This window comes from Crocodylus siamensis, chromosome 3, assembly GCF_052110815.1.
Source record: "Crocodylus siamensis isolate JL-2025a chromosome 3, ASM5211081v1, whole genome shotgun sequence".
Lineage (NCBI taxonomy): Eukaryota > Metazoa > Chordata > Crocodylia > Crocodylidae > Crocodylus > Crocodylus siamensis.
The window spans coordinates 68241838-68266962 of NC_143397.1; the positions used below are offsets into that span (position 1 = coordinate 68241838).

General features: G+C 41.5%; 1 protein-coding gene across 1 annotated transcript in view; it reads left to right on the forward strand.

The window, feature by feature from the left end:
* SNX2 (sorting nexin 2) overlaps nucleotides 1-11485 on the forward strand; it is a 45097-nt gene extending 33612 nt beyond the window's left edge. The window contains exons 8-15 of the mRNA XM_090038457.1: nucleotides 323-398; nucleotides 2304-2417; nucleotides 2650-2743; nucleotides 5362-5567; nucleotides 6661-6804; nucleotides 10224-10304; nucleotides 10422-10493; nucleotides 11316-11485. Of these exons, the coding sequence (XP_089894583.1) occupies nucleotides 323-398; nucleotides 2304-2417; nucleotides 2650-2743; nucleotides 5362-5567; nucleotides 6661-6804; nucleotides 10224-10304; nucleotides 10422-10493; nucleotides 11316-11366 (838 nt within the window). The 3' untranslated portion in view covers nucleotides 11367-11485. The remainder of the gene's footprint in view (nucleotides 1-322; nucleotides 399-2303; nucleotides 2418-2649; nucleotides 2744-5361; nucleotides 5568-6660; nucleotides 6805-10223; nucleotides 10305-10421; nucleotides 10494-11315) is intronic.
* The last annotated feature ends 13640 nt before the right edge of the window (nucleotides 11486-25125 follow it).

Consider the following 25125-nt stretch of genomic DNA (forward strand, 5'->3'; position numbering starts at 1 on the left):
CTTCAGCTTATGTGCTTATTGGGGTGTGTTATTACAAACTTTGCTAATAGGAGAGGAGGAGGGTGGTGGTGGTGGGGAAATAAGTAGCAATAAATGAACACATTTGGAAATCTTAGAGAGGCAAAAGATTGACAGGGCATGGAGACTGAACTATCCTCTGACCGTTAGAAGTAATCACTAAAGGGCTTGAACACGCTGGAAGAAAGGATTCTTGCAGTGCTGCCACCTGCATTGTGCCTGTTTTATGGATGAAGGACACCTTCCAATATTGTCGGAAGCCCTAAATTTACTTTATCTAATATTTTAACTTTTAAAATCATAGGTATCTGCAACGAACAGTAAAACACCCAACCTTGTTACAGGATCCTGATTTAAGGCAGTTCTTGGAAAGTTCTGAGGTATTTAAGTTCTTTAAGTTCTCCTATTTGTTCTAAGTAACAGTAATTTGTACAAAATAACTTACTCCTTTGCTTTGAAATTTAGTTTTGTAAACTACGTACAGGCAGTCCTCGGACTTGCAACAAAATTGGTTCCTGAAAACCGTGTCTTAAGTCGAAACGTTGTAACTCGGAACCGATTTTCTCATAAGAAGCAATGTTATAAATGAGGGATTGGTTCCTGAACCAAGGCCCGGTACCCTATTTTCACCAAAAATACCCCAGAATTTTGTACATGATCAATTATAGATGAGTAATATAGCTACATTAAGGCATTTATAATGTAAATGGCAATCATTGATTTGGAAGGACTTCTTTGAGGTTACTTTGCTGGACTTTTTGAAAGGCTCTTGGTTGGACTTTTTGAAGAGTTCTTGGCTGGAGTCTTGTCAGGAGTCTTGGCTGCAGGTTTTTCTGGAGTCTTGTCTGCTTTCTTAAAGAAAGTGTCCAAGGAAGTTTGGACAGATGTTTTCTAGGTAGATGAGCGATGCAGCGAACTTGTTCACTGGTGTGGCGTCACATCAGATCAGGCGTTGTAAAGTCGAAACTGACGTTATAAAGTTGAAATAGGGTGTCAATTTTTAAACACTGTAAATGCAAAACGTTGCAACTCAAAATGTTGCAAGTCAAGGACTGCCTGTATTTCGGTTAGATTATGCCACCAATGGGACAGGATGGCAGAAGTCAAGGATACTGATTTTTTTTTTTTTTTTTTTTTTAAATTTTTTGGGATACCTTTGAGGGTGATGTATTTGTTGCTGCTCAGTGGTTTATGTGAAGTGAGTCAGTTTGCCCAGCTTCTAATGCAATACACAAAAGTCGCAATGGCATTGTTATTGGCTAGTCTTAAAAGGGATTAAGGATTAAACTGGTTTGGAAATCAAACTGTCTTCTGGAAATACCCAATAGTGGACCTCAAAGGGTTATATTGGTGGTGTAAACTCCTATATGACTATTGGCCAGATTAACTGTTCTATGGATAGAGGACTTCAGTCACCAGTACTATCAATCTGGCACCTTTCCGTAAGCATTAAGTACTTCAAAATCCTACATGTAAACAGTCAATTTTGTAGATGTACTTAGCGTATTTGTTGTAGTATTGAGTGCTCTAATTGGCCATCGTCAGTGTCTTAGTTACATTAAGCCTGCCATACCTGAGGAATCATAGGGGCCACATGACTGACAATTAAGCCAGTCATGTGGCTATTATTACTATATTAAAAAAGAGGAGGGGGGATTTCAAAACAAGTGAAAGGCCAAATCTGAAGACGAACAAATGGTTTCAGACCCAGAGACCTGAAGCAGTTAGCTTGAGCCTTTAATGGTAATTCAGAATAATACCAATGACTGGTTGTTTGGTTATGTGTACTTATGCCAGAGGATCAAAAAATGTGATTAAAACCATTCTTTTGCAACCTTTCTGTGGGGCAGGTTGATACTCAGCCTACTTAAACATGAAAAGACACAAGCTGTCTCTGCATGTGCTTTAGACGATTTTTATAACTTACTAAAATGTAGTAGCTTAGTATGATATCTAAGCCTTGCTATCTGTTTCTATACTAGCAGTTTGTTTTCTGTAGCATACAGGTGTCCAGTTAGGTTTTTGCCTATTTCGTAATAACTTTTGACAAATAGAGTGGTGTTCCATTTAAATGTAAAGGTGCAGAAGAAAAGCAAATAAAAAGTCTATATTTTTAAGTTTTCCTCTGAGAATGTAAAAGTAGTAAATTTGAGAAATTAGGTTCCACTATATTGAAATGTATGGGAGTGAAGAAAACACTATATCCTTTTCAATCCCTCTTGTGCCCAGTTAAACCTCCAGCCTTTTAACCGGTTTGTTTGCCCTTATTTGTCATTCAATTCCAGCTGCCGAGAGCGGTTAACACCCAGGCTCTGAGTGGAGCAGGAATATTGAGGATGGTGAACAAGGCTGCCGACGCTGTCAACAAAATGACAATCAAGATGAATGAATCGGATGCAGTAAGAGCTGATTTTTCGACTTGAATAATGAGATGAATTAATGAGGCTCAACAATTGCATTTTAAGGCTCTAGGAGTAGAAAATGGGATATTAATTTACTTATTGGCTTGGGTTCTCTGCTGCAGCTGACCACCCTGGTTGCACATGGTTAATTTGTTTGTTTAAAACAAGGAATGTAGTTTGCTATTGGTAACCTAATTTATAATGCTTGGTTCTTTCATTTTTTTGTTAGTGGTTTGAGGAAAAACAGCAGCAATTTGAGAACTTGGATCAGCAACTCAGGAAACTGCATGCCAGTGTAGAGGCCTTAGTCTGCCACAGGAAAGGTAGATATTTATTAATACAGGCATCAGATTTCAATGCTTGAGCTATAATTATTGGTTTATATTGTTCTTAAACTGAATTGTATTATAGACTTGCAACTAGTAAGCTAACTTAATAGTATTCCAAATATCTTAGTGCAATACAAAAAAATGACACTTCCAAAGAAAAATATAATTCTGTTTTAAAGCATCGTAGAACCTCCTGTATTAGCTGCCACCCAAAATATCTGCAGCTCGTGGTATATCTGTTAAAAGAAAAATGTTAAAGTTACTCTAATTGATAGCATAGAATTCTTTCCAGAATATATCTTGAATATATCCAGAATATATACACCAAGATAACACATGATTCAACTTGCAATACATAAAAATGAATACCTGTTAGTACAGCTGGTAAATGTAAAGCAGTTGCAAGAAATCAATTTTTCTAGAGTAAGATTTAAGTTTAAAATGTTGATGCATAAAATGTACGCTGGAAAAGTTAAGTTTGTAACTTTTTACACTGCAAAATAATTGTGCAGCTGAAAAGAGTAAGACTGAAATTATGTACGTAACCAGAAAGCTAGAATCCGTTGTCACTTCAAATGTATGATCTTGTGCTAAGGTTCAGGTAGCTGTTGGCTGTAATCTGATGCTTAAATGTAGGTTTTCACAGCTGGAAGACTGGGCTTGCGTGGAAACTTTTCTCATCAAAAGTGATCTTTGGGCAAAAGTAGCATAAGAGCTCCATCCAAAAAGATGAGCTGTTTCAGAAAGTCATGAACATATTAAATTTAGTTTTTGTTTCTCTCCTGTCTCCCACCTCCCATGCTCTTTAGGCCTGTTTGAGTCTACTTTGAGATTTGCCCCATTTGTGTGTGCTAGGGAAGTCTGCGAACTAGATTAACTGCTGAGCACTGTACATCTCCAAGTCCTGAGTGCTGTACTGTTCTCCAGACAGCCCAGTTTTCCCATCTGGGTTTTGGGCTCCTGCTGGGCTTACCCTAGTGTTCTACAGTAGAACCAGTATACTTTGCAGGGTTAGGTTTTTAACTCCCCTGTAAGTTGAGGGTTTGAGACTTATATTTGGGATGTACAGAGTTGGAACCAACAACTACATGAGACTAGAAGTCCTCTAGGTGTTTTTTGCTGTGGCTTTTGCTTTAAAGGGTGCAGCTTCTCTGATCAGCTATGCAGAAGTGCTGGTGCTCTCTTGCTGTGAAAACAAATAGTGCAAAAGCCATGGTAAACATCTGTGAGCAACCAGTCTTTAATTTGGCAACCCACTGCGAGCTATGTGGATTTTGATCCATTCAGATATGGATGATCTGGGTCTGACTTCCCTTGCTCTATATATATCAGCTCAGTGATTATGTACTGTGGGAAAGCTGGCGAGTGAGGAAGTAACATCATCTACCAGGCACAAGTAAATGGTGACTTCTGTAGCCAGAACTGGAGCCTGCTGGGGCCATGATTGAGAATGAAATGTCATGAATTTGCTATTTGAGACCCCAGGTGGCTGGAAATAAGATGATGTTCCATGCTTTTAAATATGGTTCATGTATTAGAAACTTTTCTTTTTCTCAAGCTGTACTGGTTGGAAACATTAAATAACATTCTGGAGCACAGTTCTGAAAGAAGGAGCTAATTCTTCAAGAAAACATTGGAGATGCTTTTAATTATTAAAGACTTTTTTGATTACAAAATCCTATTCCTGAATTGCAAAACTGGATGAAAAATTGGACACAATGATTGAAACTGGCCTGTCAGTATCTGCAGGTCTGCTATTTATTACATATTTACTCATGTACACCTAACTCTTTCCCACCCCAAAAAACTCATCCAAAATTGGGGTGCATGTTTAAACAAGACGGCATACTTCCATGCCAGAATGGAGGCACAGGATGCTGAAATGGCTGCTGGGGCCTTTGTTTTTGCTTTCTAGCCTCAGAGCTCAGCCAAAAGCTGCTACCAATTCAGCAGCTCTTATGGCAGGGTTAAACCTTTTAGCTTTTGAAATGCAAGGAAATGGGAAGTGAATATGAGAACTGGTCCACTCCTGTGTAAGGCTAGAAGCATTCAGCCATGATGAGCTCTTGCTGTGGCAGGGAAGACTCTGGAACTTTCTTGTACTAACACACATTTTAAATGAAAAAATACTGTGATCTGTAACCTGGAAAAAAACCCAAATACTTCATCTAAACTTGTTTTCTTTGGCACTGACTCTGTAAACTTGAGTAAATGTAAACCTTTAGTTTTATCACCTCTCAAATATGAATGCTTCAGGATTTCTTCCAGTTGAGCTTTGTATCTATTTTGATCAGATATACAGTAATGAGTCGTGCCCACAGGGCCTTACAGCTATCCCCTCTTTAGAACTTCCACATGAAAAATAAAGCATTTCTTAATTAATTTTAAATGACCTTTAGAAGGAGTAAGTTTTTATAGCAACTATGAAAATATTTAGATTTGGGTGGAGAGTTGCATTTATTTTTAAATAGGTCTGTCTCGAGTTATCTTTTAATCCTTACTATTTAAAGAGTAACATGCAGCCTAATTAAAGTAGGAAAAAATAGAATTAATACAGCATTTTATTTAATTACTAAACTATTGCCCTGAACTTTACACTCATGTTATTTCAGAGCTTTCAGCCAACACAGCTGCCTTTGCTAAAAGTGCTGCCATGTTGGGTAACTCTGAGGACCACACTGCTTTATCTAGAGCTTTGTCTCAGCTTGCAGAAGTTGAGGAGAAGATAGATCAGCTGCATCAAGAACAAGCTTTTGCTGATTTTTACATGTTCTCAGAACTGCTTGGTGACTATATTCGTCTTATTGCTGCAGTAAAAGTAAGCCCTGGTTTTGCGGGGCGGGAAGGTGGGGGAATCTCATAAAAAGCCATGTCTTGTATTGAAGGACACTTTTTGGGGGTAGTAAAACAATTGTAAAATCAGGAAAAAAGGAATGGCTTTCTTGATTTTAAATTCTCAGATGTTTGAAGAATAGCTATAATTTCAAGAGTTAAATATTTGTGAGAAATGTCCCAACTGACACGGAGAAATCCCATCACATTAACTGTTGTGCAACCTAAGTGGACACTAGTTAATCAGTTTCAAGTTCTGCAATATCCCGAAGAGAGTATAAACAAATAGTTAATGATTGCTTTATTTGCAAAGTATAAAAGTCTTAGGAAGGAGTTGTTTAGGGGCACCATGCTATTCATGGTGCTCATCTTCATACAGATATATTAAGAGTATCCACGTGTAATATATTAAAAACCATAGGAGTTCCAGGAGAAAAAAAATTATGTAAGAGTTACTAAAGCAAGAGGGGGATGGAGCAGGGAAAAAACATTATTGTAGCTCTGTAAAGAGTCTTCAAAATGTTAAAGCAGTACTTTTTAAATGTGGGTGTAAATTGCAATATGCATTTCAGTAGCTTTTGATCACAACAAGGAAATAAGAGCACTATTTTATCTGTAAGTCTCTTTCAGCATCACACTTTTCTTAGTTCAGACACTTTTTTTTTTCACGTTTGTGAACATTCAGAACATGTGCTACCTCATTCTATTTCTGACCAGATACTGTTAGATAGCTCTGTAGCTTTTTAAAGAAAAAAACAGTTTTCATTCAGATTCCAGTAGATTAGCATTTAAAAACTAATTCTACTTAATTGCAGCCTTGTCATCAGTTTCAACAGTGAAATAAAGGACTGAATGTGTGGAGATTCAACTGCCCCTATTCTGTACTCCCTAGTCTGGATGAATGAAAGATTTTTTTTTTTTTTCCTTCCTCCTTCCAGGTGTCAGGCACTCTTGTGAAAACTACATTAGAAAAACTAAGTTGCACTGGAAGTTTTACATGGTAGTGAATTTTTATGTATGTGGGTAAATTTACCCAAAAAATGGAGCATATTAACTCTGTTATACCACTATGTTTGCAGGGTGTGTTTGATCACCGAATGAAATGCTGGCAGAAATGGCAAGATGCTCAGGTCACTTTACAGAAAAAGCGTGAAGCAGAAGCAAAGCTCCAGCTTGCCAACAAACCTGATAAATTGCAACAAGCTAAAGATGAAATAAAAGAGGTAATGATGCTGAATATCTTCAGCACTGCCTACACTTTCCATTGATTCATTCATCAGCATTAAGGCATTACTTTTCTATCACTTTTGTTTGTAAATCACTTGCACATTTGCTGTTTTCCGCATTTACTAAAACTTTTTAAAAAGAAATATTAAATATGAAATGCACATAACTGTTACATCAGGTCTGAAGTCTCTGTAAGATACAAATTCTGTCTTACAGAAAGGGAAAATGAACATGAAGAAGGGGGCTGAGGCGGGGGTTGGTTTTTTTTTGTTTGCATTTTTTAAGCTGTTGATCCAGGTTATTGCTGTGCAATTAAATGACTTCTAATTTCTGAAACTCAAATATTTTTAAATCAAGCTAAAATAATGGAAATCTATTTCCATGTTTTGCTTAATGATGCAATGTTTTCCACCCATATATATGTTTGTATATATGGTATAATTTCAGTAAAAGTAACTAAATCCAACATGTTGAAGTTTGTCATAATATATACACTTTTTCTATCATGCTTCACCAAGGAAATTGAAGAGGTAGGACAACTTTTTTTTTTTAACTTAACATACTGCACACATTCTAAAAGTGTGTACCAGTGTTCTCTCATAAATAGTGGGAAAACATCATTACATAACAGAGCTTAAAATCTTCACAATTGTTTTGTTTGGCTGCTTCATTGGTCACTAATCACAAACTGTTTTATCTTTTTTGTACTTTTAACACAGTGTTTTGCTGTAGGAGTTGATGTTTCCAGTTGGTCCTATGTAGAAAATGTATATCCCCGGGTCATCTTGTCATTCTGTGCCTCAGATTTGTTGACTCTATTTCTGCAGTCATAAATAGCAGGACTCTTGATGTTACTGTCATTGTCATGTTCTGACTTGTACATGTGCTGGAACTTCAAAACTAGCAGGTTCTCTTTAGCCATTATTCCAAAGGATTTTTAAAATATTCCATCTTCTCACCAAACAAGAGGCAATTGGTTGAAGGATTCCTTTTTCCCTAATATTTTGTTAGGAATGTTTTTTATAATCAGTTTGTTGCAGAATCTACAAAGCTCCCTACTGATAATAAACAGCCATACTCCAATAGCTAGAGCTATTAATTTAGTATAGTGTTTTTTTTTTTTAAACCTCACAAGAATGAGGTTTAAAGCCTAGGAAGGGAAGCAGCTTCAGCCCCTTTTTGTGCTGGATAAAAGAGGTCAACAGCATAAAACTGTTCTATAAATGTAATGCTCAATGAGTTGTAAGTATAAAAACTTTAAGCCACCATAAATTCATTTTCTGTTGGTGCTTCCTACAGAAGAGGAATGACAGGGCTGGGATTAGTGGTGTATTTTGAGATTTATGCAGTGCTGAACAAGGGAGGTGACCATAAGTTGACAAGCCCTCAAGAATATTTGATTTATACATGGACCTCTTCAGTGTGCCCCTCACTTCCCCTGGAGTGGGAGGGTGTAAATGTTAGGCCTGTGTGAAGTGTAAAGTATTTGCTTCGGATTCGGAGGGACAGTGATCCAATTTGGTGATTTTGAATCTGTCCCGATTTTGATTCAGCCGAATCAGAAGCCAAAGCTATTCAGTCATAGACTGTGCAGGCAGGCAGCGCCAGCGGGAGCAGCTGGGGGAGCAGCCAGACGAGCCCCGGCTTGAGCCAGCGGCCCTAGGAGAAGTGACAGTTCATACGGCTGCTCCCCCGAATGCCTTTCCCTCCGCCAGGGCAAGGCAAGCAGTGCTGGCAGACCCAAGAGAAGCTGTGGGGGTTGAGGGATCAAACTTCTAGCTGGGGGGAAGCCCCTATTTGTTCCCCCAGCCCCCACGGCTTCTCTCAGGACTGCCGGCTCAAGCTGCGGCTCATCCAGCTGCCCCCTTGCTGGGACAAGGCAAGCAGTGCTGGCAGCCCCAGGAGAAGCTGTGAGGGTTGGGGGGGATTGAACTGGGGCTTCTCCCAGGTCTGCTAGCACTGCCTGCCTCACCCCAGTGGGGAGCAGCCAGGGGAGTCTGAGCTGCTGGGTCTGCCGGCTCAAATCGGGGCTCATCCAGCTGCTTCCCCAGCTGCTCCTGCTGGCACTGCCTAGTGCCTGCCTGTACAATCTGTGGCCAAATCTCCAAATTGATCCGGAGGCTTCCGATTTGATTCGGAGAGATTAACGGGTCTCCCAATTCAATTTGGATTTGGATATTTGGCTGCCAAATCGACCCGAATCTTTTCCAAATTGAATAGACTACCAAAGCTTCAAACAGCCCTAGTAAACATAGTTCAGAGCCATCTTTTCCTGTTGGCAATTGGGCCATGCCTCTTACTGGTACAGTGTTGCTTACTTTGTACATCAGTAGCCCACTGCTGTAGCATGTGGCTTTATTTAGGTCCCTTAAGAGAAAGTAAGGGGAATCTAAATAAACATACAGCAAAACTAAAAATCTGAGAACTTTGTATAAATTACTTTTCCAGTGACTTTTTAAATTAAGTAGTCTCACAATAAAACACTGCACTGCTTTCTTTCTAATTGGCTTGGTCTTATTGCCAGATGAAGAAAGGACTCAAAGGAAGGTAATTCATTAGCAGATCAAATGAACATGTCAATCTCAGTCCCCCAAATGGAATCTTGTCCTAAAAAGTATTATGCTGCAAACAACTTTTGACTTTTTTCTACCTTCTGAATTTACAGTCTTCAGTATTTGACTAACTCGGTATATAAGAGTAACCTTAGAAAATAGTATGATAACTGTTATAGGCATCTAATGCTAAGAGGAAAACAGTTGAAGATTCCCCATAAACCAGGCCTAACTAGTGATTGTAGAACAAACTTCACCACAGTAAAAATATTTTTATGGTGTGCAACCAGATTTCTAAAGCAGTGATTTTTCAGCCTGTGCTCCGCAGACTCCTGAGGGTCTGCAGAGTACGTCTAAAAGGTCTGCAAAAGATGTCTATGATCAATCAAAAATGTGAATACTCGCACTTAATATTCAGTGAGGTTTGCACTTCCATTCAAAATTTTTTAGAAATCCTCAAAAGGATTGAAAATCACTGTACTAAAGGAACAACCAATTAAATTGTATCTAAAATATTAAACTTACAAGCACTACTGCAAAAGGTTTCCCTGAATGTTTTAATCTATATTTCTCTGATGTAAATAATGGGCACTTGTTAGTTTAAAAAAAATATTCAAGAATTTTTAAGCAGCTTTGAAAGGCTTTTGTTAAATACAATATTAGTTTGTTGACATGGCTGCTACCTTGAGTTTCCTCAGGTGTTTCTTGGATGTCAGTTAAAATAGTACTCCCTCTTCATCTTGCAGAGAAAGCATTTAACTACTATTTGGTTAATCTGTTGCTGACTTATAGTTTTGGAACAGTATTTGCTCTGTTTATCTGAATAGATAATGTGAATTCTTGTGTGTGTTTTCTTTCCCCAGTGGGAGACAAAAGTTCAACAAGGGGAGAGAGATTTTGAACAGATTTCCAAAACCATACGCAAAGAAGTGGGAAGATTTGAGGCATGTATAATTTATGCAAGTAGTAACAGTCACACTTCCAGTAATAAAAACAATATTCCAATTAATTATAGATTAATTTTGGAAGATTAATATGTTAATCTGTTTATTTATTAACAGAGGGAACGAGTGAGAGACTTTAAAACTGTTATTGTCAAGTATTTAGAATCATTAGTGCAAACACAGCAGCAGGTAAGCTAGAGTTTTACTAAGCTTTATAAAAATGACTTCTTGTGGGGTTGATTCATAACTTGATGCAAAACTATTTATTTAAAAACTGGTCGAATAAGGCTGGTTCTCTAAATTTTACTAAGATTACACTGGAAGAGAAGGGGAAAAAACAACTTTCACAAGATGGTATTGTCCATCTTGCACATTATTATCCTGCCTGTTTATTTACTTTACTCCAGTCTACTCTCTAAAGTGGGAGGAATACTCTTTATATTGGTTTTTCCCATCAGTGAATAACTAAAGCAGTTGTAGATTGGCAAATTTAGATATGCTGTTTAACAAATTTTACTGCTGTAAAAACCTTGTATGAAATGACAATGTTGGCATAGTATACAAACAAAAGCAAGATATATGCAGTTACGCTGAAAATACTTTACTAGTGTCTACCATACTTATTTGCTTCTAATCTTTTTCAAATTACTCAATATTCAAGAACTTAAAAGTAAATCCAGTCTCTCTAAACACTGTTTAAGTGTGCCTTATTTTTGCATGTAATATCATAATCCTCTAGATTTAAATACCCAAATTAAAGTACATCTCAACACATTAAACTTTCTCCTAATGGAACAGGAAAATGCCTAGCTGTGACTTTCTTAATTTTAGAAGTGTGTGCATGATTTGTATATAAATGAGTGAATGTGAAAGAATGTATAGAGATGGCTCCATTGCAGTAAACTGAAGTAAGCGTAACTACTAAGTTCTTTTGTAGCTTCTGCTTTGGTAGAACATGGGTGCTTTGGGAAATGTGCCATTTGTAATGATTTTTTTTTCTCTTTTCCCAAGCTGATAAAATACTGGGAGGCATTCCTACCTGAAGCCAAAGCCATTGCCTAGAAAGAAGAATATTCCAAATCCGAAGACACTTTGGATGTTTGTCTGGTTAAAAGCTAAATTCCACAGTGAAATCACTCTAAAATCATCCAAATAAACCACTATATATTTTATGAATTTAACATGTGGCTTTTTTTATATACTACAGCATTTTATTAACAAGCTGCATGTCCTGACCCTCTTTGAAGTGGACTGTGGCATGACATTCTGCAATACTTTGCTGAATTGAACACTATTGTGTCTTAATAATTGCACTAAAATGTGCACTGCAAGGCCAGAAAGTTGATATTTTTGTTCTTTACAATATGTTCTGTAGTATGTTTATCTGATCTTTATGAAACAAATTTAATTGCATTGATTTAATGTTCACTTAAACATTCCTGTAAAGAGAGAGAATCATGTTTTTGTGATTAAAATAAAGGGATGTATCTTGTGCAACATTATTTACACGTTTAACTGTGTTTTTCCCCATCGGTAGTTCTAATTTTTTTTTAATTCTAATTTTGAGTGTTTTTTGCAATAGAGTTACTCTGTTCTTCTGTAGTAAAAAAAAAAACCTAAAAAGAAAACAGAAGAGTTAGCATTTTCTGAAGGGTGCCTTGAATCTGTTGAGGGGTGTCTTGAGTTTGTTGATCATCTTTTCATCAGATTCTTCCCTTCTGGCTCTAAAAGGTAATGGTCTTCATTGGTAATATCTGATAATAGATAGTCTTAAGGTAGTCATAAGGGTGATTTTTTTTTTTGCCTTTTATTTTTGCTACTAGCAAAATTGCCTGTCAAGAATGATGGGGGATGGGGAGTGGGCGGGGACAGAGCCCCAGCCACCCCCCTACCCTGGGCCCTCTCTCCCTTCCCTCCTGCTGCTTGGGGTCTGAGCCTGCTCCCTGCCTCAGTGGTGGGGGGAAGGGAGGAGTGGGTCTGAGCCTGATGCGGGGGGAGGACCAGGCTTGAGGGTGGGGAGAAACCAGGCTGCAGCAGCAGGGGGATGGGAGGAGCAGGCTCAGGGCTGACACGGGGGTGGGGGAGGAATAGACCCGGGTCAGAGGGGAGGAGGAGACCTGCTCCTTCCCTCACCCAGGTGCTGCTCCAGCTGTGTCAGGCTGGGCCTACTGTTCCCCCTCCCTCCACCATGGTGAGCTGGCTTTTCCCCCTCCTAGACCTGCTTTCCCTCCCACCCCTGCTGCATTGGACCCAGGCCCACTCAAGGCCAGCCCTGCTGGCCTCAATCCCCACCTCCTGTCCACTCCGTTACTGCTGCCTCTGGTGGGGGGGCGAGACCATCTATGCTGGCCTCGCCCCCCCCCCCACCTCCCACTCGATCCCCTGTGTCCCCACCATCATGGTGGCAGGCTGCCTTCTGCCACAATGCTTCTTCCAGCTCTGATTGGCTGTTTTTCAGCCAATCAGTGTGAATAAAGTATGGCAGACAGACTCTTATAATATTAGAATAGTCAAATTTTCTTAACTATTACTTTTAATCTGAGCTTTTCATGCATCTGTTCTTAGCTTAGTGTCTAAAAGACAAGATTCTACCTGGATCTTTGATCAAAACTTAACTTATTCCCATGCTGTCTCCAGCTTGTTATTTTTTTGTTTCTTTCTTTTAAGCCCTTATGTGGGCACTTGCTCATTTTAAGGTCATAAAGTGGCTGTTTTGTATAATCACTTGCAGCATTGCATATTCTGCAGTTTGTAGTTTCTTTAGACTTTTACTCACTGTGGGGCCCATTTCCTATTGGTAAATAGCAGCTTTGGTACATTTTTTGAATTGCATTGTATTGTCTGCTTTCTCTTGCATAATGAACCTAAAGTCTTGATTTAACTTATTACTTCTCCCTCCTCCAAGTAATTGCTAGTGAATTGCAGCTGCAACTGATTCCAGATCTTGTCTGTGAATATTCTTGGCCCAGTCAAAGGTATTAGCACAATATCGCTTAGTGTAATACTTCATTTCAGTTAAGTTGTTCTTTTGCTCTTGCTGCTTAATAGCCTAGTTATTTCCACATTACAATTTCTATATTCTCTGTTAATACCAAACTCCAGTGTTTTGGAAGAACATATCCATCCACAGAACCTGTTTTTTGGAGGTCTTGTGCATTAGTTTCAGAGTAGTTCAAGATGCAACAGAGTGTTCTGCCTTCTCTTAATGTCTATTTTCTAAGTATACCATGTATCAAGGTGGTATGTTTAAAATGTTTACTAACAGGTATTTATGATTTAAATGTATTCTCTGTGATAATTTTAGGGTTCCTATTGGTAAATTCTCTTTACCCACTCAGGCTAAGTTCAGATAGTCAAAAAGCCCAAGGCCAAATTGATTCTCTTATTGTAGGTTAGTGTAAGCTGCATAAATTAAGTATCTGTTCATTTGCTTAGAGTTTCACTTTTCATTCTGGAAATGCAGCCACTGCCTGCAGTGGCCCAGGTCAGAAGCCCAGGCAGGGGAGGGGCAGTGCTAGAGCAAACCTCCCTGCTCAGCTGGAGCAGACAGCTTGGGCCAAGGCTAGCCCACTCACCCTGCGGGAGGAGGGGAGGGGAGTGTGGGAGAGATGCAAAGAGTCCTAGGAGGCTGGGGGACTGTGAGCTAAGTTGAAACTGGAGGGGATCTGGGACAGAAGTTCAATAAACTGATTTAACCTAATTCGGTTAAGTCTGATGTTACATCCATCCAGGTTTATCTTAAACCAGTTTTAGCCACTTTGAAAGCAGTTTGTGCACTGAACGTCTGTTGTTACAGATTTGAACTGGTTTCCAATCACTTATACTAGTTTGTGTGTAATTTCTGTCCCTAGTCCCAGTTTTTCAAATTTTATCTTCTGGGCTTTGTTTTCAATGCTTTTTTGCTACTTCAGTGTAAACTTTGTAGTAATGAATACACCTGCCCAACCCTTTAGTTGGGGCTGAAAAAAAAACCCGCCTAAACTCCCTCTGCTCCTTTCCCCCCATACCCATTCCATTCTGAAACAGCTCGGAGTCTGGGAGGCAGCACTGATGAGTTTTATAGAAGGTGCTATGTTTTGTAATGTCTTCGTCTGAACCCTCATGCAATGAGAGTTCAGATTTTTGCAGGATCACACCCTTTTAAAGAACTTTGCAGCTGCACACTTTTGTTTGGTCACAGTTGTAGAGAGCTTTCAGGGGCCAGATCAGGGAAAATTGTCACTTCTGTCTGCACCCTTTTATTGATGAGGCAGAATGGAAAAGACCATTTATTTATGTTTGATAAGTACAATTTTATGATCATCAGTGCTGCCCTAAAGATATATAAAAGGAAACTTGGATGTGGAGAAAAGCAAGGAAGGAGACTCCCATGCTTCATGCTTATTTCATAAATCTAAGCTGGAAGGCTAGGGATTTTTCTCAAGCTCATGATTTCTTGTTAGTTTAAGTTTCCTTCCCCTTTCTTTTGAATAAGGGAAATTTTAACACTAGTATGAGACTAATTTGACAAGGCTGCTGAAAACATTTTTGAAGCTCTATGAGGAAATTAAAGTAATCCAATCTATTGTCCTCTACATATCAGCTCTATGAAGAGAAATATCCTGAGACGTGATTGTGGTGAAGAACTTGGAATATAGATTTGCTCTACAAATAGTGTATTCATACACTAATGTTATCTACCTCACTCCTGTTATGCATAGTGTGTGTTAATTTGTAAAACTGCTTCTCAATAAATGGTTTAGAATTAGTGAGACAATGGATCTTCCTATTCTGACACTGTGGACAGATCAAAAACTAGAAAACTTTCAAAGGGCCATCTTTTGGAGGGGAGAAGTTGGAGTTTATAAGAAACCAGGCTGACAACTCATGGAGCACCTGAAGAATGTAAGCCTGTCTGGATGACCATCAGAGGACAGTAACATTTAGGTGTGCAGACAGATTTTAACTTGGCAAAACCATGGTTTCTTCTCCGAGTACTTTCTTCTTCTTGTTTTAAATAGTGATTGGCTATTTTAATAAGGCAGTATGTCACCTATAGTTCTTCCTTTTGGTTGTTTGTGACTAGTGGTGCGTCTGCTAAAACATTCAGCTGGAACTCATGGGAAGGCACTATTAAGAGTGTCCTGTTGAGCCCAAGATGGTGATTCTCTACTAATTGCTGCAAGATCCTTTGTAAGAGTGCTGTTGGGTGCTGTGCAATATTAGCAGTGTTAGGTTTTCAAACATCTATGCAAGATTGACAAGATAAATCCAAAGTTATCAAATAGGAATACATTAGAGCAATGGTCTCCAACCTATTATAGTAGAAGATCGATCACCTTTGGCACTTAAAAGTAACCCAACATCTATCATGTGCTGCCACCCCACCCCCCCCAGAAGGTAAGTCTGTGGGGTGGGAGGGGATCAGGTGGGGGCAGATAGAGGCAGAGGGATAAAAAAAAATTCTTTGGTGGATCTTTCTGGCCAGGACCCCATTCAACTTACCCCTGCTCCTGCCTCTGGCACTGTCTCTAACTGCAGGGGCCTCAATCTGGCCCCTGCTCCTTCCCTCCCCAGTGGACTGACCTGCTGGGCTGGGGGTGGGGTTCATGCATGCATGCACATGTGTGCTCACCCCCCACCCCAGCCTTGGATCAACTCCAAGAGGCTCCAATATCTACCGGTCAACTGAGATTGACCAGTTGGTGTCCACTATGTTAGAGACATTCTTCAAATTCAAGACCAAATTTAGGAATGGTGCCTTCTAAACTGACCAAGTGCACAAATACAGAATGGGAGATAATTGGCTAGGTTAGTGGTTGTCAGCTGAGGTACACATACTTCTAGGGCTACGTAAAAATTCCCAGAGAGTACGCATACCTAATGTGGCTGATTTAAATGCCATGTGTGCACAGCTGCAACACAGCATGCAGGTGTCCAGGGAGACCAGCTGGATTATGGGGGGGGAGGGGGGTGTCAGATTGAGGCCTCAGTGGTGGGGGAGGGAGTGCAACTGGGGCAGGACTTGCCCAGCTGGGAAGTGCTTCAGCTGCTCCAGAACTCCCTGTAGCCCCCACCCCACAGTCCCCTCCCAATGCTGCCACCACCGGCCCTCAGCACAGCACAGCACAGCCGTGGTGCTGGCTCCAGCTCAGTAACAGCCTGCCTTCTCCCACGCAGATTTGGGGGCACATACCCCTGTGCCCTCCTGGAGGTGCGCATAGCTGTCCTGTGTGGCTCAGTCCTGCACCCTGCCTCAGCTGGGCAGCTTGTGCCCCAGCCCCACTCCCTCTCCCACTACTGGGCCAGCCCTCCCTCACTTTGCATGCAGATTCAGGGGCACATGGCCCCATGCCCTCCCCATGTGCATGCATCAGTGGAACCACCACCCCTTCCCTGCACCCCCCACAGATGAGCTGCTTGCAGCTCCGTTCCATACTCTGCCCTGGCTGTGCAGCCCCAGGTCCACTCCCTCCCTCACCAGGGTGGCCTCAATTTGCCCCCACCTACCCCTTAAAAACAAGAAAAAAATATAAAGGGGTACCTGAGCTGGAACTTTGAGTGAGAAGGGGTGCACTTGTTAAAAAATGTTGAAAACCCATGGGCTAGGTAATAGCACTGATGAAACATTTGAGTGCTTTCATAGATAATAGAATAGGAATGGCCAGAGTTACTCACATCCGCTCCTCCACTAAAGTTCAACGGTCGAAAAGCTGGAGTTACAGGAGGTGCCAGGCTGCACTGTTCCCCAAAGCCACCTCAGGGAGAAATGGATGGGGCTCTGGCCCATTTCCAGAGAGCCACAAGTACTGTGCCAGCGAGCTACATGCAGCTCTGGTCATTTGGCCACCATGAGACAGCAGTGTGGTACAGTTGCAAAACAACAAATGCAACTTGGACCTGTATTATAACAGGAGTAGTCTACATAAAAGTTCAGATATGGTAGTACCCCTCTACATGGTTTACTTAAAACTTAGCTGAAGTGTTTTGAATGCAGTTCTGGGCTCTGCATTTTAGTAAGACTTAAACTGGAAAAGATCTGGAGACAAGCAAGACAAATATAAATGGGTTGACATACAAGCTTATATGAGCAAAGGTTGAGAGACTAGTTCTGTTTCCTTTGGAGACTGGAGGAGAGGGGGTGCATAATAGCAGCTTTCGACTATTTGAAAGGCTGTCTTTTTGTTTCTGTGTTTGTTTTGTTTTGTTTTGTTTTTAAAGAGGCAGAGAGAAACAACTGTTGTTTGCCACAGAGAAGGATACAAACAACGGGATCAATCGATATCTGCAACCTCAGATTTGGATTATCCCTCCAAAGACCTTCCTAACTTTTTAACAATGTCAAGGCAATGCAACAACCTACCAAAGAAAGCTGTGAAATCACTTTTGTTTGGAGGCTTTCAAAAAGAGGTTGGGTAAACATTTGAGATGGTTTAAAAATCCCACATTCTGCATTTGTGGGAAGGGTGAGCTAGACTACCCTTGAGGTCTCTGATTCCTGTTTTGTTTTTGTTTTTGTTTTTAAAAGAGGGGGGAGGTGGTTCTTCATCTGCATTTTGGACGTTGTCTCCTTTTATGATGCCTATTGAAGAAGACAGCCTTCATTCTTCAGAAAGCTTTTGTACAGTATAGGGGAGGTTCCTCAGAAATGCAGAGGTAAGTCTCTTGCTTCAGATGCTTCCTAATGCTCAAGCAGATCATTCTGGACCTCAACCTCAAGTTTCTGACTTCAGAAGATGTTGCTAATCCCGTTTACAAATTGGCAAGGTATGTGGTGCTCTGGTTGGTATAACTGTTGCTTATTTTCACAAAGCAATAAAACTGACACCCACGGTTTCTACAGTTGTATGGGAGCTATTCTCTTCCAGTTCTAGTTCCTGTGCAACAGTCTTGAGTTTTACGGAAGCCAGGACCTTTCTTTTAGAAGAAAAGTTTATGAAAATTAGAAGTTCCCTTAAATGTTGGATCAACCTGTGCAGACAACACTGTTCTTAGGTCTCTCTGTTACAGACTCATCACCAAGGATCTGGTTTTCAGTTTCCTGAAGGAAGTTTGGCTGTCTGAGAAACTGTGGGTTTCCCCTTGCAGGCTGGCAGAGTTGCAGCCTGCAAGGTGCTGCTTAAGCCTGGGGGGAGCAGGAGGAGGGCAATTGGAGGTAGGAGGTACCACATAAAACACATTCACATGGCCAGCAACACAGCCAGGCAGTGTGATGGAGAGCAGCTCTCTGTAGAGAGTGGGGGGCAATAGGCAGTGTGGGAGGGGCAAGGGGGGTATAGGTGATGTGGGGGCCATAACTTGTGGGCAGATTGAGGTGGTGGCTCTCACTGAGCCTGCACAGTGAGGGATAGAGTGGGGCAGGGTTGGGGGCTAGGGCTAGGGCCAAAGCAGGCAGGAACGTCTGGTTGGAGGGCCTGGCCATGGAGTGGAATGGAGCCACATGTGGCTTGTCCTAGTGGAGGGGCAGCTCCCTGTTACTGCACACACTTTGGGAGGTGGGGCGGCTCCTTGTTGCTGCTACATGTGCTCATCGGGAAGGGGTGGCTCCCCAGTGTTGTACACCCTCGTGAGGAGGGATTGGGCCCACATGTAACACATTATGGGGTCATGGAGGTGGCATGTGCCACCCATATTTCACCACCATGCAGGGCAGGGGGTTGCAGCCTGGTCCAACTGGCACCCGACAGCGAGCATGACCTGGCATGGAAGAACAGAGTGGGGCAGGGAGGTTCAGTGCTGCCGCCACCAGGAATGCTGTCCTGCCATAGCCACCAAGATAAGGCCATGGAGTTGTGCCCCCGTCTCCCTCCCCCCACTCCCCCAACTGTGGCAGCAGGAAGGAGATGGCAGCGGCACTGAGCCCCCCCCATCCCACTTGGCCCTCCTATGCTGGGTTCTGCCCACCGAGCTGCAGAGGTGGCTCCTTACTGGTGCTGATCTGCACCCAGTGCATGCAGCCTGGCCAGAAGTCTGGGTGGGCATGTGCCCCCTACAATGGGTTGCCTATGCCCACCCACCCTCACTGGATGCACACTGGGAGTGAAGAGTACAGGTTGGGAGAGAGGGGCACTGGCAGGGCCAGGAGGTTGTGAATCAGGGGTGGGGGCTGTGGGTTGGGAGGAGTAATGGCATATCGGGGGAAAGACGGCTGTAGCTGGACCTGCATCCTGGTGAGCAAAAGGAGCAGTGGGAGTTACAATTTTTCCATGATAAAAACAAAATCAAATGCCAAAATATATAGTTATTTAGAATATATTTTAATTATAGAGATAGTGGTAGGTTTCCAAGTTGCTTTAAAATAGTGAATATATCAATAAAACATTGTATTCAACTGATACCTATATAGATGTATAGTGTGTTTTAACTGATACCTATGTATATTGGTGTTTCGTTTTAATTGCAGAAAAATGTGGAGTTTGGGGTTTTATCAGATAATTTTGGATTGTTTTAACAGAGGAAACCAGAATCCCTGCTCATCACTATATAAGTTTAAGGATCAGGCCCATCAGCCTTAAGAGGGTATGAATAACTGTCTTTTCAGGCTGTGCATGTTGGCTGCCTAAGTGTTTCAACAGTTTTCACTGGTATGAAATCAGAGAATGCATTCCAGTCAAAGGAAAAAAGGCAGAATATCACCAGACATCGTCAGCCAGGAACTGCTGCTAATGACACACTCCTATTCAGCAAAAACTTCAAGATTTGCACCCTCTTTCCCCCCACAAAAGGGTGAATGTATGTTCTGTTCACTCCTGATCTGAACCACACCACTTACAGAAAACCATGCAACTTTGAACGATTCTGCCTCAGGCTTTTTGAATGTCTGTACCTAGCCCAAGTACTGAGTCTCATAGGAACAGAAAATGTCTTAACGTATTCCTGGTGGGTTGGAGGAGTCATTACCTCCTTATGCTTCACACCACCCCTCCTGTTCCCATACTCCAGCATCTTAAGGAAAATCTGACCTCTCCCCCTGGTGGTACTGATGTGGCTAGTGAGCGAGTATGTCAGTGCCCTCTTGTTCAATATCTCCTTTGCTTGGAAGGCCACTGAGCTAGCAGTCTTGATGGCTCCTCCACCCTCTATAGTAGAAAGTAAGGATGTCAATGGCTTCATCCTGGCTTTGTGTTAGTTTTTTCACTTCTTGCAGTGTTTTGCTCCCTATTTTCTTGCTCAGAGAAGTCTAGTTGGCAATCCTTAAATGTTAAAGGCACTGTGCAGTCTTTAGAAAAAAGCTAGAAAATTGGGAAAACAATGTTTTATTGGGAGAGATGAAAGGGACAATGTATTAAGGTAGAGATGTTGAATGTTGCTACTCTTTTTTTTGTCAGTAAATTGGTACCTGTCAAGTCAGACTGTGGCCCTTGTAGAATGTGTGCTTTTTAAGTTTTCTTGGCAGAGATTTGAAAAGCAATGACATGAAGTTAGGTCCACACTTTCATGAAGCACTACTCATCAGACTCAACTTTTGCATTGTGATGCTTAATTTAGTAGAGGAGTACTACACCCATGTTTACTGAAAATTTCTTCCTTGTTCTGTCTTGACTGGTGGGAGGGAAGGAGTTCTCCTTGCTAATCTCCTGTGGAGATGCTTGAAAAGAGTTTACTGGAAACCATTCAAGAGTTGCCTCTGCATTTCAGAGTAAATCTCCTATACTAATAGTTGGGGTTGACTTTTTTTGTTTAAGGTCACCCTCCAGCCAAGAAATACTAACTATCTGCACTGGCACCTCTAAGCTTGAGCCTGATAGCAGTCTAGCCTGAGTCTGGAAGCTCTACTGAACATCAAGGTTTTAAGCTTGGCCCTGTCCTTGTTTTTTTCCTATTTGCTCCACCATTCCACCTGCTGTATGTTTGGAACCAATTTATGGGCTGCAGGACTGAAGCAGAGTCTACCAGCAATAATCCCACAATTTCCTGTTCCTATTTTCTAGGCCAGCTGTATCCTTCTGTCTCTGTCTCGGTTCATCTCTACTGATAGGAAGGAAAGTAGTGTAGAGTGTGATCCCTAGAAGAGAGATGCAAGTCCTGGGGTACAAAAAACAGTGGGTGGCTGTGGGGATGAACTACAAAGTATCATCTGGGTGGGCAAAGGTAGGTAGTTCATGTGGCTTAATCTGGTTGAGAATAACTTCAAGGCTGACCCCAATTAAAAACTTGACATTCTCCAGGTTATGAACCTGCCAGTTCCTCGACTTACAAATTCTTTGTATTTCAGGGCTCTGCAACCTAAGAGGGCCTGGGGCATGTGCTACCTTTTATAGAACAGTTAGGAATTTCATCCTAGCAAAATACTTATTGCTGTGCCACCTTGCAAACATAGGGTTTTCTCTGGTGTAACCTGGTTGGGGGAAGGGACTTGAAAATAGGTGCTGCCACCATCAGCTGCTGCTGCACTATTCACTACTGCTGCTCAGGGCACAGAGCTGCCCTTTTACATCTTTGATCTTGGTGCCTGCCAGAGATGTTGAATCCCATCAGTGGGAATGCACGGAGGGACTATGGAAGAATGGCATTTACCTGTAAGTTACTTCTCTTTTATCTTCCCTGAAAACCTAGAAGAATGGCACCTTCTCACTCAACCATGTATTTAAAGTCTGGCTGGCTTTACTGATTAGAATGAGGTCTAGCTACTAATTACTCCTGTTAGCAGAGCCAATATAGATATGGGAGACTGAGCTGGAATTTAATGATTCATACATCAGTGGTCTGCAAACAATGTAGTCAGCATTTTGCTAAAGATGAGGTAGATCTTTCAGTGTGTAGAACTAGTAGCTAGAGAAGGGTGGAACTTTATTTATGCTTGTTAAAATCAGCCAATTTGATTCAGAAGCTAGTACAAAAATACTGGTACTTAAATTAGCCAATGTTGCTCTTAGTTACTTACTCTTGGAAAAGGATATTCTTGAAGAGATGAGTTTGGAAGGCTGTTACTTTGTTTCAAGGTATAAAATTGGCAACAATGTCCTTGGTGCCCTACACTGGTACATCAGTTCTTTGTTCTTTTTACAACATCATTTTGAAAATACTGAGTGTACTTAGCAAAATTGCTCAATTATAAAATTTAAAAAAAGAGCTACTGCATGCTCTTTCTAAATGAAGACACTTATTAAGGCAAAGTAAAATGCATATTTCTGATAAAATCTAATTGTAGAATTAAGAATCCCTGATCATATATTAATGCACTTAAGGTTGTCAGTGATTTATACACTCATTACAACAGAGTATGATACAAATTAATTTTCCTCAAGATTTGGTTCTTAAACGTAACAGAAAGGAAAACCAAGACGGAGTCAGTTCTAGTAGTCAAGTGGAAAAATCCTGGCTTTTAATGTTTGGCTAGAATGACAGGTTTGCAGATGGTGATAATAGAGTATACATATTAGAGATGTTTAATAATATTAAGTCCTAATGTCTCCAGTCAGTTCTGTTCACTATATAATGTTCCTCATTCTTCCTGACTGTTTCAACAAGCAGTTCCATTAAATAGTATTGAATTTGCATCTGAATTAATCTTTCAAACTCTTTTCCTATTAATGAATTTTTGCTCTTAGCCAAAATAAATAAATAAAAAACTAGCCCTAAATTAGTAGCCCCTTAAAGTAGGAACAGACGACTGACAAATAATGCCACCAAAATTCTTCCATGAGTTTCACATTAATGTAAAGTGTGACACTGGTCGATTACTTATGTGAGATCAAAACACTACATTTAGGTTTTAGTTAAAGACTCAGTTCTTAACACTTCTGAGGAATCCTGGATAAACATGAATAGTTTTCTTTTCCTCTTCTGTGTTAACATAGCTGTTAGTCTGGAAGAAGGGGAATGAAATAAGCAGGGCCCTTGAATCGCACCCTTTAGCAGTCTCTATATACCAAAGTAGGGGTTGGCGAGCTTGGTGTACAGTGGTTCATCAAGTGTCAATTCTCCCAGCTTGCAGCTACACACTCTAGTATCCACTTACCATTCTTACAGTGCCACAGGCACTCAGGAACAATGACTATGAAGAGGGCAAGTGTGGTGCTAATGGTAAGTGAAGCAAGGCAGCATGAGGGACAATAATGTGTTGATGTCCAATGCCGTGGCAAGGAAGTTTGATGCCCAGGGCAAAGCTCACAGTGGAAGCCTGCTCTCCCCCTGCGCACAGATCTGAGGGGCACACTTCCCGCCCCCCCATGTTTGCCCAGGAGTGCATGGAGAGGTGGGAGTCACCCTCCCCCCACCCCTGCCAAATGAGCCATCCTGCACCCCGCCCTGGCTGGGCAGCGCCTATTGGCGTCCCTTTGCTTCAGTACCCAGGGTGGTTGCCCCACTTGCCCCCCACCCATGCTACAGCACTGCTAATGTCTGTCACCTTCTTCTTCTGCCCCCCCTCCACAATCCTTTCCCTTCCCCCAGGTGCTGCAGGCCAGATTCAGGGGTAAAGAATAGATTTTTTCCTGTTCCATAACCTAGAGCTGCTGCTGCTGCTACTGCTATTGCTATACTTCTAATCAATAGCAATAACTGATGAGTCCCCTCCCCTCAGCATCATCATCTTTGATGGGGTTTAGCACTGAAAAATGCAAGGTTCTCCACCTTGGGAAGGAAAACCTGCAGCATCCTTATAGGCTCGGCAGTGCTACGATGGCTAGCACTACAGAAGAGACTTGGGGGTCATCATTGAACATAAGCCTGCAATGCAATGCTGCGGCTACTAAAGTGACCGAAACGCTGGCTTGCATCCATAGATGCTTCTCAAGCAAATCCTGGGACATCATTCTCCCCTTGTACTCGGCCTTGGTGAGGCCACAGCTGGAGTACTACGTCCAGTTTTGGGCTCCACAATTCAAAAAGGATGTGGAGAAGCTTGAGAGAGTCCAGAGAAGAGCCATGCACGTGAGCAGAGGTCAGGAAAACAAACCTTATGACAACAGGCTGAGAGCCATGGGGCTCTTTAGCCTGGAAAAGCGCAGGCTCAGGGGTGAGCTGATGGTCACCTATAAGTTTATCGGGGTGACCACCAGTATCTGGGAGAATATTTGTTCACCAGAGCACCCCAAGGGATGACAAAGTCGAACGGTCATAAACTACTACAAAACCGTTTCAGGCTGGACATAAGGAAAAATTTCTTTACTGTTCGAGCCCCCAAGGTCTGGAACAGCCTGCCATCGGAAGTGGTTCAAGCACCTACATTGAACACCTTCAAGAGCAGATTGGATGCTTATCTTGCTGGGATCCTATGACCCCAGCTGACTTCCTGCCCCTTGGGTAGGGGGCTGGACTCGATGATCTTCCAAGGTCCCTTCCAGCCTTAATGTCTGTGAAATCTATGATTATACAGAAATTGGCCCTTTGTGAACAAGGGGTTTCCAAGAATTGGAAACATGAAAGATTAGTGTGAAATTTCTAACAAGATTTACAAAACTGACCACTTTCCAGTAAAATGCAGCTAACCTTTTCATTGAAGTTTTGTTTCATCAGACAGGAGTGGATTATTGGAATGCCATAAATGCTCTGCTAGCCTATCCAAAACAGTAAACTAAAAAATTTGTGGGCCACTGCATGGTGTGGGTACATTCAGTTTGTAAATTGAAACTTAGTGGTTTGAGCCCTCTGTATCTCAGACAAATTGTAAAACTAGTGAAATCAATGGGAACTTTGCCATTAGGTCCAGAATTGCATCTTCTGCGCTCCAAATCTGCAACTGAGAACTGGGATCTTCAATCCCAGACTTGTTGAGCTGGTGACAGATTCTCAGTAGAGTTTGGCCCCTCCTACATAATTTAAGAGAGCTAGAAAATGTTAATCTTTAAGGTATGTGGCCAGAAAAGGAGTATTTATTTATTTATTTAGTAGTATGAGA